At 38.1% G+C, this 16618-nt stretch overlaps 1 protein-coding gene across 2 annotated transcripts in view; it reads right to left on the bottom strand.

Moving 5' to 3' along the window:
• taldo1 (transaldolase 1) overlaps nt 1-1850 on the bottom strand; it is a 45082-nt gene extending 43232 nt beyond the window's left edge. The window contains exon 1 of one of the 2 annotated variants that reach the window (XM_077197607.1): nt 1634-1850. In XM_077197607.1, the coding sequence (XP_077053722.1) occupies nt 1634-1730 (97 nt within the window). In that variant the 5' untranslated portion in view covers nt 1731-1850. The remainder of the gene's footprint in view (nt 1-1633) is intronic. The other variant, XM_077197608.1, reaches the window with a different exon arrangement.
• Between the last annotated feature and the right edge of the window lie 14768 nt (nt 1851-16618).

Genomic DNA, 16618 nt, shown 5'->3' with positions numbered 1-16618 from the left:
ATAAGATTGCTGTATTATAAACCAATAAAATCGGGTGTGGGCGGAGCGACTCGTCCAGAGTGCACTCTGGGGTTACTCATACAATCCAGAAGGAGTCGTTTTCTGAGCTTGGTTTCAATAAAAGCTGTTTTTGGACTAATGAGGAAGTTTTAATTTCTGAAACTATTTGTTTTTACAGTGCAATGACCTCTTACATGTCTCTTATATTTCTCAATTCATGACACATTTAACATTCCCATTTGTGTGCCTGGCTGTGTGTATATTCATAGTTTTCAGGTTCAACTGCCTGATCATCATGACAATGCAGAAAGACACAAAGGGGAGTTTAATCCAATGCGCGTCCTTGTGTAAAAACAAACATTGAAATCACTGATCGGCAGTGTTGAGTTTCACAAGACAGTCTTAGGCAACAGAATCTGATGCAAGTTACAGCCACCCGACTCATCCAACACTGTGGACTTCATCCCATTCTGTGTCCTGGACAGTTACAGGGTCGTTCTGTATGATTGGACTGTAATGAACTGGACTCGACTGGACACCAGTCTGGGCCAACCAGAGGGGTTTAAGAATCAGTCCAACAGCACTCAAAAGGATAGAGGGAAATGCTGGTATAGTCCCATTTTTAAAATTTCAGTACCAACTGGTACCGAAGTCTGTACTTTTGACAACACTAGACTGGGTCTATAAACATAGCCATAAGTTAAGGCCGTGCCTAAAGAACTAGTATGAGCAACTAGCTAATAGTTAGGGGGTAATCAGTCTTACTCATCGGTCTGAGAAAGTCAAGTCTGCCTGTCAACAGTGTTTACATATGTGAGAAACGTAAATAAAACGTCTGTACAACAGTATGTGTGAGTGAAAATAAGGCTTTACATCAGTATTCGTTGGGTTTTGTATCATTAAAAAGTTAATATTTTGATTAACTTATAAGATTAAATATTTTCCTGTTTTAACCACTTTAACTGATCATTCCTGTGTTTGTTTTTTGCGGAAACACAATCCTTCTAGCAAAAATATAAAGGCAGCCAAACCCATAAATATGAATTGAGCCGCTCACGCTTACATGTAAAATGATTAATATTAATAAAGCTTGGGTAATTCGTCTGGTGAGTAGCGCTCATTACTAAACTCTGCCAATCAGGTTGGCCGTCTCCGACTACTTAATATTCATAAGATGAGGCGTGTCCGCCAGTACTTCCGGGTCTCCGACACAACACCAGTATTTTTCCGACCCAGTCGAGTTAGTTTACATTAAACCAATTACCGGGAGGAATCACATGTTTTACACAGATCTGACTAACTCAACTGGTTCCTAATTACTTATGCATATATTATTATCAATCAGTTCCGCTAACTGAAGACAATAGTATGAGGAAAACTGTAGCAAAATTACGAAAGCGCCAGTTCCTCAATGCAGATCAACTTTACCTAGCAATCATTAACCAAATAACGACAAAACTTTTTCCTTGGGAAGAAAATGAAGAGAACGACATTTGTAGTTTTCTGTGAACAGACAGCATGATCTTGGATTATAGTGTTGATTAGTTCTGTCTGTCAACGGGTTCGAGGATTAATGAAGTAACGCACGAGCAGAAGTAAACTCACTCCAGATTAATTAACGGAAGGTATTTACCGTTGAAGTCTCCGGTGTCTGCGACGACCACCGTGTATTTCTTGATCTGCTCGAGCGCAGACTCCATCTTTCTCCGTTTATCCGGTGACACAGACATGATGATCGAGAAACACCACCGAGAGCTTTTATACCGGCGCCGAACACACACACACACACACACAGACGCAGATTCAGAGCTGCTGGCGACAGCGCATGCGCAGGAGAGCAGGGGCGCGCGACTGCGGGGGGCGGGGCCACGGAACATGACGCAATTGCGTAAGAACCAACGATCGTAGGATTGAGTCACACTCCTCAATTTACACATGTATTTTGCAAGATCTCAGTGACACACATCAGGATATTTTGAGCCTTAAATTGATATATAAATGCACTCGTTAATGCTGTTTGATTTGATTGTTCAAATACTTTCAGAGATACTCTCAAATAAATTCCCTTCAAATTTAGATAATATGCATAAAATTATCAACACTGTCTGTACATTTGTACTTATGTACTATAATTTATAATTATATTCTAATACATTCATTTTTATTATTGATTACGCTGATATTCTATCTCTGTTTTTCATTTCATACCCAGCATTCATTGCTGTTATTTTGGGGATTTGATTAATAAAATGACTTGACTACAACAGAAGTGAACCCGATCCTTACGAGGAGCACTGAGGACTGTTACGTTCTAAATCAAGTTCTTCATTGCCAACAGTAGAAACCCGTTCCGACTGAGAGACTGGCGATATTCAGGACTGGTTCCGTTCGTTGGGGTCCGCTCACAGGGAATGTTCTGGAAAGGTTCTCTCAAAGTTACGTTCATACGTTGTTCCAGTAACGTTTATAGTACATTCGTTCAAAGTTTAATAATGTTAAATATTTTAGCCTTTAGGGAAATATGATTGTTATTTTTATTTCTTATGCATATGTTGTTATTATTTTATGATTATTTTACTTTCTTTTCTATTTAAAGCACTTTGAATTACCATTTTGTATGAATTGTGCTATATAAATAAACTGCCTTTGGCTTCTCAAAACATTAGCTGTAGGAGCCATTTTAATGCAATTATATATTTGTCCATTGGGTGGCGCTCTGACGATGTATATTAAGTCATATAAATATATGTAGCAATAGCATATATTCACTATATAAATAGTGACGTTCAAGGAACATTATGGAATATGAACAATGTGTGTGCGCTGTATCTAAAAGGTATATGGACTTCACATTTGTATGCTTTGAGCCACAAAAATGAGACACCACAGGAAGATAATTGAAAGCAATGTTTATTAATTGAAGCACAATAAATAAAAGACACTGTTTGCATCTTACATCTGTGTTCATGGAGTTTACACGCGTTAATTACTTGCTAATGGAAAGCCGTAAGATTAGCACAAAAACATTATTTATACATCGTTCATTGAACATTTCTTTTATGAAACATTTTTTTTTTTTAATGTTGCTACTTGTTTCAGAACATTTTTAAAACAATCAAAAGTAACATTGCTATAATGTGTTCATAACTTAATGGGAACGTTAGCAAAGGTTTTTGAAACAGGTTTTTGTTAGCTGGGAGTGAAAGGAACTAAGGGTGCTTTAACACCGGCCTCATGTGGTTGGGTTGAATCGCACTAGAGTTGTTTGTACCCCCGGGGTGCAGCTTCATTTAGCAGATGTGAAAGTAGCATGTCAATTTTAACATTGAGCTCTTTTTTTTTTAAAATTTGGAGTGCTGTCAGTACAGAGAACAACGACAAAAATCGTTGTTGCCTACACCGTGTTATCATCTTTTTAAAATTTGCACCCTGTTGACTTAAATGGGGCAAGTTTTAAACCTGCTTTTAGCCTCTTAACATCCTTGATGTGTCATTACAAGTGCACAGCCATGTGAGTGATTTTATTCAGAGTGAACACGGTGAATCTAACTGCAGTAGATGTGAAAGATATGAATAAAAGTGATGTTAATTCAGCCAGCTCGCATACCTGTATTTACTTCCTGTTTTTGGTCGAAGTCCACAGTAGTCGATTGTCGAGTGCGCGCGCGCGATCATTGGTAACTAAGCAACAGTGGAGACTCAGACTGTCAGCCAATGACGGTGCTGTGTGGTGTTCTGAGATTATCAGCTCAAATGGACAGTTCATCCGAATCAGATGTTGAACACACGGATGAGGTTTTTGAGTCCACGCGCACTCGACCATCTAGTCGAGATCATCTAGTGGTTATACTATGTAAGTTTGATTTTTTTTTCCCTTCAACCAGATTGCACAAATCTGCATCTTTTTAACATGCACATAATGCATCAATTATTTAAAAATATAATTTTTCCAATGTCTACTGGCCGACAACTCTGATGTGTGTCGTGTTTCATGCAATTTGAAGAACACTAAGAGTCTCAAAAACACCCAAAAAGAATATTAAAGTTTGGAGCGTTGCCATGACAACAATATTCAAGATATCACGAATACCCTCTCAGGTCTACATCTGCAGTGTCTTCACATTATTCTGACGAAGTTTGAAGGAAATTGGTCAAAATCAGTCAATGTATGCAGAAGTTATAAAACACTTACTGTTTTCCTTTCTCATCATAAATTCATTGCCACAGCCAAACCGTCCAAGATATCAAATATCCGCTCATAATTTAGCATCCTCAATGTCATGACTTCATGTTGACGGAGTTTGGTGGTGATCGGATGAATCCCCTAGCGGGAGTATATCAAATTCCAGGCATGCGTTTTCCAACCAACTCAGAATAGCCGATGTCCTGTTGGGCATGGAGCTAACGACTTCCTGTTGGTCCAGGAAGCAGACACACTCTGTCAGTTTAAATCTAGATTAAAAACACATCACTTCAACCTGGCATACACATAGAAAATTATAAAGTTCTATTATTCAAATCAGTTAAATGATTATTAGGCTGCATAGATTACTTCAGCCGGAAACGGGAACACTCCCTATAACACCTGATGTACTCACTACATCATAAGAAGAATGGCATCTACGCTAATTTTAGTCTTTCTGTTTATTCCGAGTTTTACTTTAATCAGCCAGATCCGGGCCGTATCCAGATCAGATCGTGGACCTGCGCCTAAACACAACCACAACGCATGATGTAATCAGCCGGACCCGGGCCGTATCCTCTTCTTCTTTATTTTTTATTTAAGCATCTGGATTCCACAAAGTTATAAACAGAGGTGGAAAGAGTAATAAAATATTCTACTCAAGTAAAAGTACTACTACTTCAATGAAATTTTACTTAAGTACAAGTAAAAGTACCGGTCTAAAAATCTACTCAAGTAAAAGTAAAAAGTAGCTCATTTAAAATTGACTCAGAGTAAAAGTTACTGAGTTACTTTTTTAACAGCGGGGGTGGGGTGGGGGACCCTCCCGTGTAGGGTTGTAATGGTATAAGATTTTCACAGTATGGTAACGTCTCAGAAAATATCACGGTTTACAGTATTAATCAATTGTTAAATAAATAAACTGTATTATTAAATTATGGGTATTATTATTATTATCATCAGTTAAAATGACAGTTAAATTAATGAAAACAGGATTTTTTTTTGGTTGAACAAATGCTTTTATTATAACAAACTTGAAATAATTTGTTTGTTTATTAAAATTTCAATAAAACATGTCTAATCAATTAAATTTGATAATTAATAATGAATTAGATTAACAACTTATTTTTAACATTAATAATTTATTAAAATGTTTAAGAATAATATTGTCCTATGAAATGTATTTTATTCAGAAAATTAATGTTTCTTTTTATTAGGGGTGTAACGATATTCGAACCAAACCGAAGAACCGGGATACAGAACCCACGATTCGAATGGCGATACTCTCATGGCGTACTGAACACGCGCCGCCCTGCAAGCTACCCCGGCCCCGCCCAGCCCGGCTCATTGATTGGACCTGGAATCAGTGTTGCCAAGTCCGCTTATTATAAGCGACTTTGGGCTTGTTTTTCTGTAAAGTCGCTTACAAATATTGGTAGTCGCGGGTCGCGTTTTTTTTTGGGCTTGTTTGTAAAGTGTAGTTGCTTATTTGGGCTTGTTCTCAGCTCGTTGTCAAGCAGATATTTTCTATATGTTATTTAAACGTAGGAGTTTGTCTTGCCTGTTCCCTCTGTCTCTCCCCTTTCCCTATACACAGAGTTTTTTCCCACCCACATCCTGCTTCTAATTGGCTCTGACCCAGATGGCAATGAGTACTAGCCAATCAGAGGCAGAGCAGGGCAATCGTTTTTTTTTCTGGTTAGGAAAACGTCAGTGAGTGACGTTTAAATGAAAATACGTGCGAGTCGCGACTGTCGCGACTGATGGTTACTGGACTGTAGGAGAGTTTTTATATATAAATTATATTTTAGATATTATAGATATAGATATTATAGTTTAATATTGTTTAACCCTTTAACTGTCACTCCCCCTTTTTTCGCATAGACATGAAAATCCCTATTCAAACTTAAATGGTTGTAATTCAAGAATGCTTTGGAATATAGACCTATGGTTGGTCTTGTTTTAAAGAAGACATTTGCCAGATTAATGTTGAAATGAAGTATTATGAAGTTATGAAAGTGAAACAGAAAAAAAGTTATACAAGTTTGAGTTTATGAAAATGAACAATGTAAAAATATAATTATTTATATTTTATATAAAATATATATATTACAAAATATATTTTACTCTAAAACTGCCAGAAAATGTAAGCCAAAAATCTGAAGAAGTTGTGTTCCAAATTTTAGGTTGATATCTCAAAAAATGAGCTTTCAGTAAGATTTTATTTGGCCGCAGTACCAACATTTTTCACTAGATGGACAGCCAAGCTTCATTACAGAAGAAAAATAAACTACCGTGTGCACAGTTTTACAAAACTAGGCACAGTTTACCAATCTGTCCACATGAATGTAAATTGACAATCTGTACCCACAGTTTAAAACTATCTGTCACCACGGATTGTAACAGTAGCGGTAGCGCGGAGTAAACGCGATCATCTCTTCCTCAGTTACAGAATAAACATGAATGGACACCTGAAGATATGTTGAAAAATACAGTATACTTACTGAAAGGCATCATAACTCGTGTAATCGCTCAATCAGTGTTTCATCAGCGCAAAGACGTCAATAAAACTGCATAGCTTGTCACTAGCATTATATTTACCTCAGCAGGCTAGTGATTAAAGTGTCCACAACTTGTTGGTTCCTAGAGAAATGAACTCTTGCACTAAATAAATGCAATATTTATCCTATATATTATATTTTACTTAACCTGTTAATTATATCTTGATTATTTAAAGTACGTTTAAAATATCTTTAATGAAAATGACAGCAACTGTATCAAATTATTATATTTCAATAAAAAATTAGAGTAAAGTTAATGCAAAAACTGACAAAGACACAATTTTTTCATTAAACCACTGTTTAATTTTTTTTTTTAGCTTTCTAAACCGAACCGAACCGAGACATCAAAACCGTGGGAAAACCGAACCGTCAGTTTTGTGTATCGTTACACCCCTACTTTTTATGATTTAATCCAAATATATTATCAAAAACGGTGGTAGGCTAATCAAATGTAAATTTAAACTTGTGTCCTTTTATTTTTTGGGGAAGCGCTGCAAAAAAAAGATTTACTAAATTAAACCATGGACAAAAAAAATATTCCTATAAATAATGTTCAAATAAAATGTATTATTATTGTTATTATTATTATTTTGAGAAGTAGGCTACGTTCTACGTTCTACTGTATGCCTACAATAGTAATATATTTCTGTCATAATTTCTCCTAGTAAAACCGAACTTTTATTTTGACGGTTTGTGAAGACCTGTTAAAAGTGTATTTGACAATGGATTTTCTCAAATAAAATTATGAAAATGCTCATTAGGTGTTCTCTCAGAGCAGCTCTGGAAATGTTCATGTATTCATATCCTCAAATTGTTTGTGAGACGCTGAAAACACCATGAATGTCACGAGTACTTGAGTATGTAGTAGACAAACGCAGCTCAGCAGAACAAATAGGGTTAACTTATATATTTACTTGCAGTATTTTTGTGCTTAGCTTAATTATCCACAGACCATGTCGCGATTGGGTTTATTGCACAGTTCTACTTTCCATGTATTCATCCATCCATTATTTTGCATGTTTTACGTGACATCTGCATTAAGTGAATTCCATTTTCATGACTGGATTCCGGGATTCCCTTTGCATCACGTAAATCGGGACATACCTTTATCTGCAGGAGGGATGGTGTCCTATATCCTCTTTTTGCAGCCACTTTGCGTCCACATTTTTTGCAAATTGGATATCTATCCTCGAGGACAACCACGCTTTTTTTATACTTTTCATACTGGCCATAATTCGCTTGGCGCTTAGCTTTCAGCTTCAGCTGGGCGTCACCTTTTTTGCGCGTTTGTTCTCCCGCCCTTCAATCAATTCAGTAGTTTCCGGAGTGTGTGATTTCCCCCCCCTTGTATTATTATTTTTTACTCAGTAACGGATATGATTTCAAATGTAGCGAAGTACAATACTTCAAAGAAAACGTACTTAAGTAAAAGTAAAAGTACAGATTTTAAAAACTACTTTAAAAAGTAGAAGTACACAAAAAAACTACTCAATTACGTAACGCGAGTAAATGTAATTCGTTACTTTCCACCTCTGGTTATAAATAGTAACAAGGTTCAGCACAGTAGGCAAAACTAAAGAAGAATACATGCACAATAAATACATAAGTAAATAAACAGAAACGTGGATATGATGCTCAAAAGGAGTAGGAAGAAGCTTAAGGCCGTATCCAGATCAGATGGTGGACCTGCGCCTGGACACGTCCACAACGCATCCCTGAAGTGTCAGCAGAGCTTGTGTCCACTAGACTCTCCCCTGTGAAGGCCTCATCGACACGACAGCCATTGGCACTGATCCTCAAACTCGTCTCCATACGCCCGTGATGACTCCGGTCTTCAACCAGATGAAAGTCTGTTTTTAGAGAACGGTGTCGTCGTACCGGCCTCTAATTTAATAATAAATGATCATTTAGAAGGAAGTGAATCAATCAAAACTAACTTTAGCTGGAAAAAACATTATTCAAGAACCACTATAAAACCAAACCAATCTCTGTTACCTTAAATTATATGTTTATCTCTGTAAAGCTGCTTTGAAACAATCTACATTGGTAAAAGCGCTATATAAATGAGGATGACTTGACCTGACTTGACATGAACTGCATAATATAATGTTCCGATCCAATCTGACCTCTGACCTGTAATGCTGCCTGAATCATAATCATACACTGTTCGTTCGTTGGCCAGAGGAGGACTGAGACTGAGTCTGGTTTCTCCCAAGGTTTTTCTCCATTCTGTCACTGATGGAGTTTTGGTTCCTTCATTGTCGCCGTTCTTCGGCTTTGTCGCCATTGGCTTTTGGCTTGCTTAGTTGGGGACATTTCATTTTATATTTAACAATATTATTACAACATTATTTCCCTGTTATCTCTGTAAAGCTGCTTTGAAACAATTTGTATTGTAAAAAGTGCCATATAAAGGTGACTTGGTCGGAGCTATGACATACAGTTCAGAACTTGTTCGGCTTGATGAAATCTATAAGTGTATGAAGTTTGGTTACCCATGACCCCCTCATGACCCCCCCCCCCCCATAACCCCCCATGACCCCTCATGACCCCCCCATAACCCCCCATGATCCCCTCATGGCCCCCCGTCATGACCCCCCCATAACCCATAATCTTTACATGCAAAATGGTTGAACAAGTTGTCATAATATGTCAATCATATTTCTATACATTTCCATCAGACTTTTTTTCTAAACCTGTCCTAAATTGGTAAATTGGTCCTAGGTGAATCTTGACTTTTTCTTGACTTCTCATGAACCATCAACTGGCAAGTATATAAATATATATAGCCGGAGCACAACACAGTGTTACAATGTCTGACAATGGAAGGTCAAGTAATTAGACGGGGTCAACAGCCAGAGAGAAGAAGAGGAAGAAGAAGAAGAAGAAGAAGAAGAAGAGGAAGAGGAAGAAGAAGAAGAAGAAGAAGAGGAAGAAGAGGAGGGAGAGGAAGAGGAAGAAGAGGAGAAAGAGGGAGAGGAATAGGAAGAAGAGGAATAGGAAGAAGAGGAATAGGAAGAAGAGGTGAAAGAGGGAGAGGAATAGGAAGAAGAGAAATAGGAAGAAGAGGTGAAAGAGGGAGAGGAAGAGGAAGAAGAGGAAGAGGAAGAAGAGGTGAAAGAGGAATAGGAAGAAGAGGAAGAAGAGGAATAGGAAGAAGAGGAGAAAGAGGGAGAGGAATAGGAAGAAGAGGAATAGGAAGAAGAGGAGAAAGAGGGAGAGGAAGAGGAAGAAGAGGAAGAGGAAGAAGAGGTGAAAGAGGAAGAGGAATAGGAAGAAGAGGAGGAGGAGGAGGAAGAGGAGGAGGAGGAGGAAGAGGAAGAGGAGGAGGAGGAGGAAGAGGGAAAGGAAGAAGAGGAGGAGGAGGAGGAGGAAGAGGAGGAGAAGGAAGAGGGAGAGGAAGAAGAAGAAGAGGAGGAGGAGGAGGAGGAGGAGGAGGAGGAAGAGGAAGAGGGAGAGGAAGAAGAGGAGGAGGAGGAGGAGGAAGAGGGAGAGGAAGAGGAGGAGGAAGAGGAGGAGAAGGTGGAAGAGGAAGAGGAGGAAGAGAAGGAAGAGAAGGAGGAGGAAGAGGAAGAGGAGGAGGAAGAGGAGGAAGAGGAAGAGGAGGCCGAGGACATATGCGCGTCCCTGATGAGATTAGAGCCACACTTGTAGACCACGTTCTCAATCATGGGCTTACAAGAGGAAGAGGAAGAAGAGGAAGAGGAGGAGCAGGAGGAGGAAGAGGAGGAGGGGGAGGAAGAGAAGGAAGAGGAGGAGGAGGCCGAGGACATACTCGCGTCCCTGATGAAATTAGAGTCACACTTGTAGACCACGTTCTCAATCGTGGGCTTACAACGGCCACGGCTGGTCGAAGGGTGCAGCCTAATGTTGGGAGAACAACTGTGTCCTCAATCATTCAGACTTTTGGTCGACAGGACAGGATGCAATCTAACAATAGGCACTGTACTGTATACTGCATACTTTCTGTAATGCTTCATACAATATTACAGTATTTCACTTGCATTTTACAATATACAGTAAGTATACTTTAAACAGTGACATTTTATCTGACTCAATTTTGTGTTTTGCATTACTATATTTTTTCCACGTAGGACTGCAAGAAAACTTCACAGGGGTTGCAGAGGCCGTTTCACACTGAACAGGAGGAGGCTATTTGCACCATTGTTGTAGAAAACAATGCCATAAGACTAAGGGAGATAAAGAGAGCAATTATAGAGGACAACAACATCTTTGAAAACATCCATATAGTCAGCATCTCAACCACTGACAGGGTGCTGAACAGACACCACACCGATATGAAGCAGCTGTACACTTCCATTTGAAAGAAATGGTGAAAGAGTGAAGGAGCTCCATAACCCTAACCCAGTATGTACAGGTGAAACATGTATGAGCATGCAGCAACTGTACAACATCATATATTTGCTAAGGCTGTAGAAAAGAAGATGCAATTTGTGCTGTATAGATTAGATGTAATTTAATCTTGCCGAAAATGAAAATGCATGTAAAACTCATTTTGTGTCTTCTGGATATAGAGTATAATGGAACTGGAAGTGAAGCACCGCACAGCTTCATCTGCATGGATGAGGCGGGCTCCAACCTAACGCAGACGTTTATCACGGGCCCCAGAGCTCCAGCTGATGTGCCGGGAACAGAACATGGGTGCTGCTATCTCTGAGAACAGTGTGCTAACACATATTCCATTATTGGGCCATACAATACAGAGCGTCTTCTACTGTTCAAAACGTTTAGTCACTCTCTACAGGGATCTCATCCCTGAACAAGAGAGGGGTCAGATTGGAGATGACCTGCCAAAGTACGTGATAGTTTGGGACAATGTCAGTTTCCATCGCTCCAACATCATCCCACAACAGACTTCCTCTCACCCTTTCCTTAACCCCATTGAGGAATCTTTCTCAGCATGGAGAAGGGAAGTATCGGCAGCCACATACACTGATGACCCTTCTGGCTGCCATGTGGATGAGAATTTGTGTCCCAACAGACAGGAATGTCAGGAGATGTAGGAAGACTGACTGTAATTCCTACAGCACTGCATGTACAGTGTTCCCTAAGGAGATTGTTCTATATTCACATTTCTTTCTTTTTTTTCTTTTTTTGTGGTATGCTGTGCTCTCTTTTCCTTTCTGTATCGCAATGACATGGTACAGTACAAACAGTAAAAGCATAAATGTGAATCTTGTCCAGTCTCTTGCAATCAAACTCCCACATACACTAAGATGTAACCTACAGTTTATAATAATGTCATCAAAACTGTAGCCATAGTTTACATCAGAACATCTCTCCAGAGTACACTGTTATATCGACAACATGACTAAGCAATTTGACTGTCTTATCCGTACACAATGACACAAGGAGTTGTCATTCTGATGGCACTGACATGTTCACTGACACAGATATTTACTTTTGAGAGATCAACTAAGGATTTTGAGCAAGAGACTGGCTTTTGCAGGTAATCCATGGTGTTTTGCTATTTGTATTTGTTTTGAGAAATGCACTAACGGTTTTGCATATGTCGAGGATGATTCGAGAAATGTACCAGAGAGTGACTGAGAGGCGCTAGTGTTTCAGTGAATCATGTTTCAAAGCGATTATTTCAATCGTTTGAAAGATTGATAAAGCCTCATCACTGATGTAAATTAGATCCATCATCTCATTAGGGACACAGTAGATGTTCTGTGTCCGTGTTGCACACACTAAACTAAGTCATTTGCTCTATATGAACACTCACCACAACCTCATTTCAATTCACTTTAGTAATGACATTGATATCTAAGTTGTTATTATTATTGCAGTAAGATGTTAGAAGACTGAGAGAAAAACCCGTACGAGAGTCCACACAGAACATAAACATAGAGTCTCAGTTAGGAATAACATTACAGCATTCCTGGCATGCCTGATGGGTGTCCCTCCCTAACCCTGACCAGAAAACAGGGAATAAACTCTGCATACTCTTCAGACTCCGCAGAGAAAACACACAATGAGGAAGAACAACTCCTTCTGAAGCAAATACTGAGGTGAGTGATAGAAAACTTCATGCCAATTACTATATGCGTCATTTATAAATATCTGAACATGAGTTTCTAGAGCAACTAAAACAAAGACAGTGCAGAATTGGACAAATAATCTTTTTTTGAATTTGGTTGCTTAAAAATCCAAAGTATGCTGTGGACACTATACTGGAAATGTAGACATGTTTCACAAGAACAAAGGCAGTTGTTAGATAGATGGATAGATAGATAGATAGATAGATAGATAGATAGATAGATAGATAGATAGATAGATAGATAGATAGATAGATAGATAGATAGATAGATAGACACTTCTTACATTTGCTAACCCCTTTCTTCTGGCTTCTCACAGTAAAGCTTTATTTATGTTACAGTGAAGTAATTGTGATTAATTACTGCTAATTTTGCACTTGTCTAACATCACACGTCACTGTTTCCATCCAAACGCTGATGTCAGATGCCAACGCAACGCTACAAACGCTGCTACTGCTAATAAACACTGACAGCGTGCAGTAAAACTATCATAGATCTCTCTGATCTTCATTTTTATCTCCGTATCAAAATCTCAGTTGGCCAGACAGTGATTCATCTTTTATAAATCGTTAAAATGTTGGTGTCCGGGAAGCACACCAAAGCTTAGCTTAATGTGAAATGAATGAATATTGCTCATTAACGGCTGTTGAGATTATGGGTTATGGTTGATCTCTAATGAAGAAGAGGCTCGGTAAGAGAAACACTATTCCTTACGCCATGACTTAACTTAAATATTAACATAACATATTAAAACTTAAAGTATGTACAGCACTGAAATAGCCACTCAGAGAGTCATTAAAGATGCACTGCATTTCATGTGATGATCTTGCCACATTTTTTCATCACATCATAGTCTTTCATTATGAATATAATGATAATGTGCAGTAGAAATGCTTCTCTAAGGGACAGTTTGCTGTATATTTACTGATAGACGTGGGAAAAGGCTTTGAAGAAAGAAGTCAGGATGTACTGTGATTTCACTAAATGGAGTTTAGGTTGTTACACCTTAAATAGTTCATTTTCAGGCCACTGTGTGTAAAAGTAGGGGTTAGGTTAGGTTATGATAACAGACATTGTGTCTAAAGTTATTCAGCTATAAACTGTTGTTAAACAATGTTCTGTTGCTCATGTGACGTTTCAGTTCCACTGAACTCTTGTTTGAGTCAGGTCTGTTTAAAATCTCAGTGCTTCTATAGTGTTTTTACAGCCATTAGTGCAGTTAGGGTTCGCATAAATGCACTAAAACTATTGTAAGTTTCAAATAATTTTTGTTAATAGTTTTCTATATTTCTACACGTTTTATAAATTCATGCATGCTTTTGCATTTTAATTAGCATTCTGGCATTAACCCTCTTTCAAGTGTTCACATATCTAACACATCGCATCTCCGCTCCTCACTGATGTCGAGTCTCACAGTAACAGTGTGTTAACCGTTAACAGCCTCTAAACCAGACAAAGACATCATGAAAGGAAAGTTGTGCTGGTCTCTTCTCCTCTATTGTGTCGTATGTCGAGTGAAACGCTGTTTCGACACACGGATAGAAGGTCCAAACGCAGCTTTATTAGGGCTAATCCGCAATTGTAATCCATATAAGGCAAATGGTCAAAACACAGGGAAATCTAGTGATGAGCGAAGCTTCGAAACCTTAACAAATCTTTTGATTCGAATCAGTAGTTCGGCGCGTGTATCAAACTGCCAAAGTCACGTGATTTCAGTAAGGTCAAGTCAGTCAAGTCTCCTTCATTTACAGTTTTTTACAGTCGCTAGGACACATTTCTCAATACTTAGGTCACTTTTTCTTCACTCTTCACACAGTGAGCACAACAGAAGTATATGTGGGATAAACTGTGGATCATTTATCATTGCTTTGGCACAAAATGCATTCAATGACTACATCTTTCAAATTACATTACAGTAATTGTTTTCTCACTTCGACACAACAACCACCAAAACTCTGTGTACTTACAGGCCAGTTTGCACACGCTTACACACACGCTTACACACTGATTTCAAAACTGGTGAACTTATGTTCAAAACAATAACATAATACAAAACTGAATATGACAGCAATTTGCTCCATTTCTACAGTAATATTGTAATGAAATATATTTCGAATCTAAAAATGAAATGCTATAAAAACAATTGGACCAACCACAGCTGATTCCTATTGTATCTGTATCGTGGATGGTGTGTACAAATTATTGTATTTTGTAATTAGTCTGTGCAAAAAAAAAAAAAAAAGACAAAATATATTGAAGCGTTCTGCATCATGTCTGATTCATTCCAGTAACATATATTGGAGTGAATTCTAAACAGTAGAGAGCTGTGCTTGTTTTACAGAAGAAAACACTGTATAATGCTCCTGTTGTTAGAGTTTTTTAGGTCATTGTTTTGTGGGTGACAAAGTGTGTTTGTTGTCTGTCAACCTTTGCTAGTGTGATGGAAGAATATGTTGATTTGAGACATGTATGAAGTGATTTGGTAGTTTTAGTGCATTTTGAAAGTGAAATGAACTGCGGGGCAAAAGTTGGTTTGGAGAACTGTGTGAAGAGTTTTGAAAAAGTGACCTAAGTATTGAGAAATGTGTCCTAGCGACTGTAAAAAACTGTATATAGCGCTTTAACAATACAGATGTTTCAAAGCAGCTTTACAGTGAGAATAGGAGATTACAGCAACAGAGATTGTTTAGGCTTTACAATAGATCTAGAATAAAGTTATTATCCAGATAAAGTTAGTTTTGAATGATTCACTTCTGTCGCAACCATCATTAGTTATTAACTTAGCGGCCGCTAACACACACCGTTCTAACAGAAAACCTTTAATGCGCTCCGGCTCATCCGCACAACAGTGTCTGGAGCTCGAGAACACACTCCCTGAAACTGGTTCCAAGGTACAAGCCTTGAAAAATTTATAATACAGAATATTTTATCGCTTCCACGTGAACCGGAATTATCCTGACAATGTTTTATCTGTACAGAGATAAAGCGAAGGAGGCCTTCACAGGGGAGGCTAAACAACGCTTCGTTAAAACATAACGGTTTCAAAACGTTTCAATGTTTCACCGCCGGGGAGAGATTCACTGAGAACCAATGAACAAGTATTCTTTGTTCATGTTTTGGACATTTGTACACATTTTAATTAGACATTAGTAATTAAAAGGAATAATAGTAGTGAATAGTCTCTTATTGGCCTGTTTAGCTGAGCAATCCAATGAACAAACAGAACAAGCCCTGAAAATTAATAATTGAATACAACATACAGACACTTGATATTTAATCATATTAGATGATTAGTTAATTGCGTTTGATAGATTTTACTTTCAATAAAACATTTGCAATGGGTTTGAAACCAGAAACAGCGCTCAGAAATGCAGTGTAACACAAACAAGACTTCACGAGGTGTGATTGGAAACAAAGAGCTTATATAAACCAACAATAACTAGCAAATGACACACAGGTGGAAGTAATCAAACCATGACGAGTCCTAGCAATGGGTTATGGGAAATGTAGTTCATGATGAGATAAAGGAGTCGGGAGGAGAGCCCTCTGATGAGATCATGACACACCCTGAAAAAATGTATAGGAAGGGTTTTTCCTTATATCCTCAAAAGAAGAAGAAGAAGAAAAAGGTTATATATCCATCTAGATAAAGCTGATATTTAACTTTTCTTTTCTCGTTTTTCCTGCACCCCTAAAAAAATCATAGAATAGAACATCATTATAGAGGAATAACATTACTTTATATATAAACCTCAATAAACTGGTCTTGTTTGATCACAAGCATTATTGATGTAAGACTGCACTATTATTAG

This window comes from Siphateles boraxobius, unplaced genomic scaffold (genome assembly GCF_051911475.1).
Source record: "Siphateles boraxobius isolate OS27281-9 unplaced genomic scaffold, OSU_SipBor_1 400, whole genome shotgun sequence".
Lineage (NCBI taxonomy): Eukaryota > Metazoa > Chordata > Actinopteri > Cypriniformes > Leuciscidae > Siphateles > Siphateles boraxobius.
This window is presented reverse-complemented; position numbering and strand designations above follow the sequence as displayed.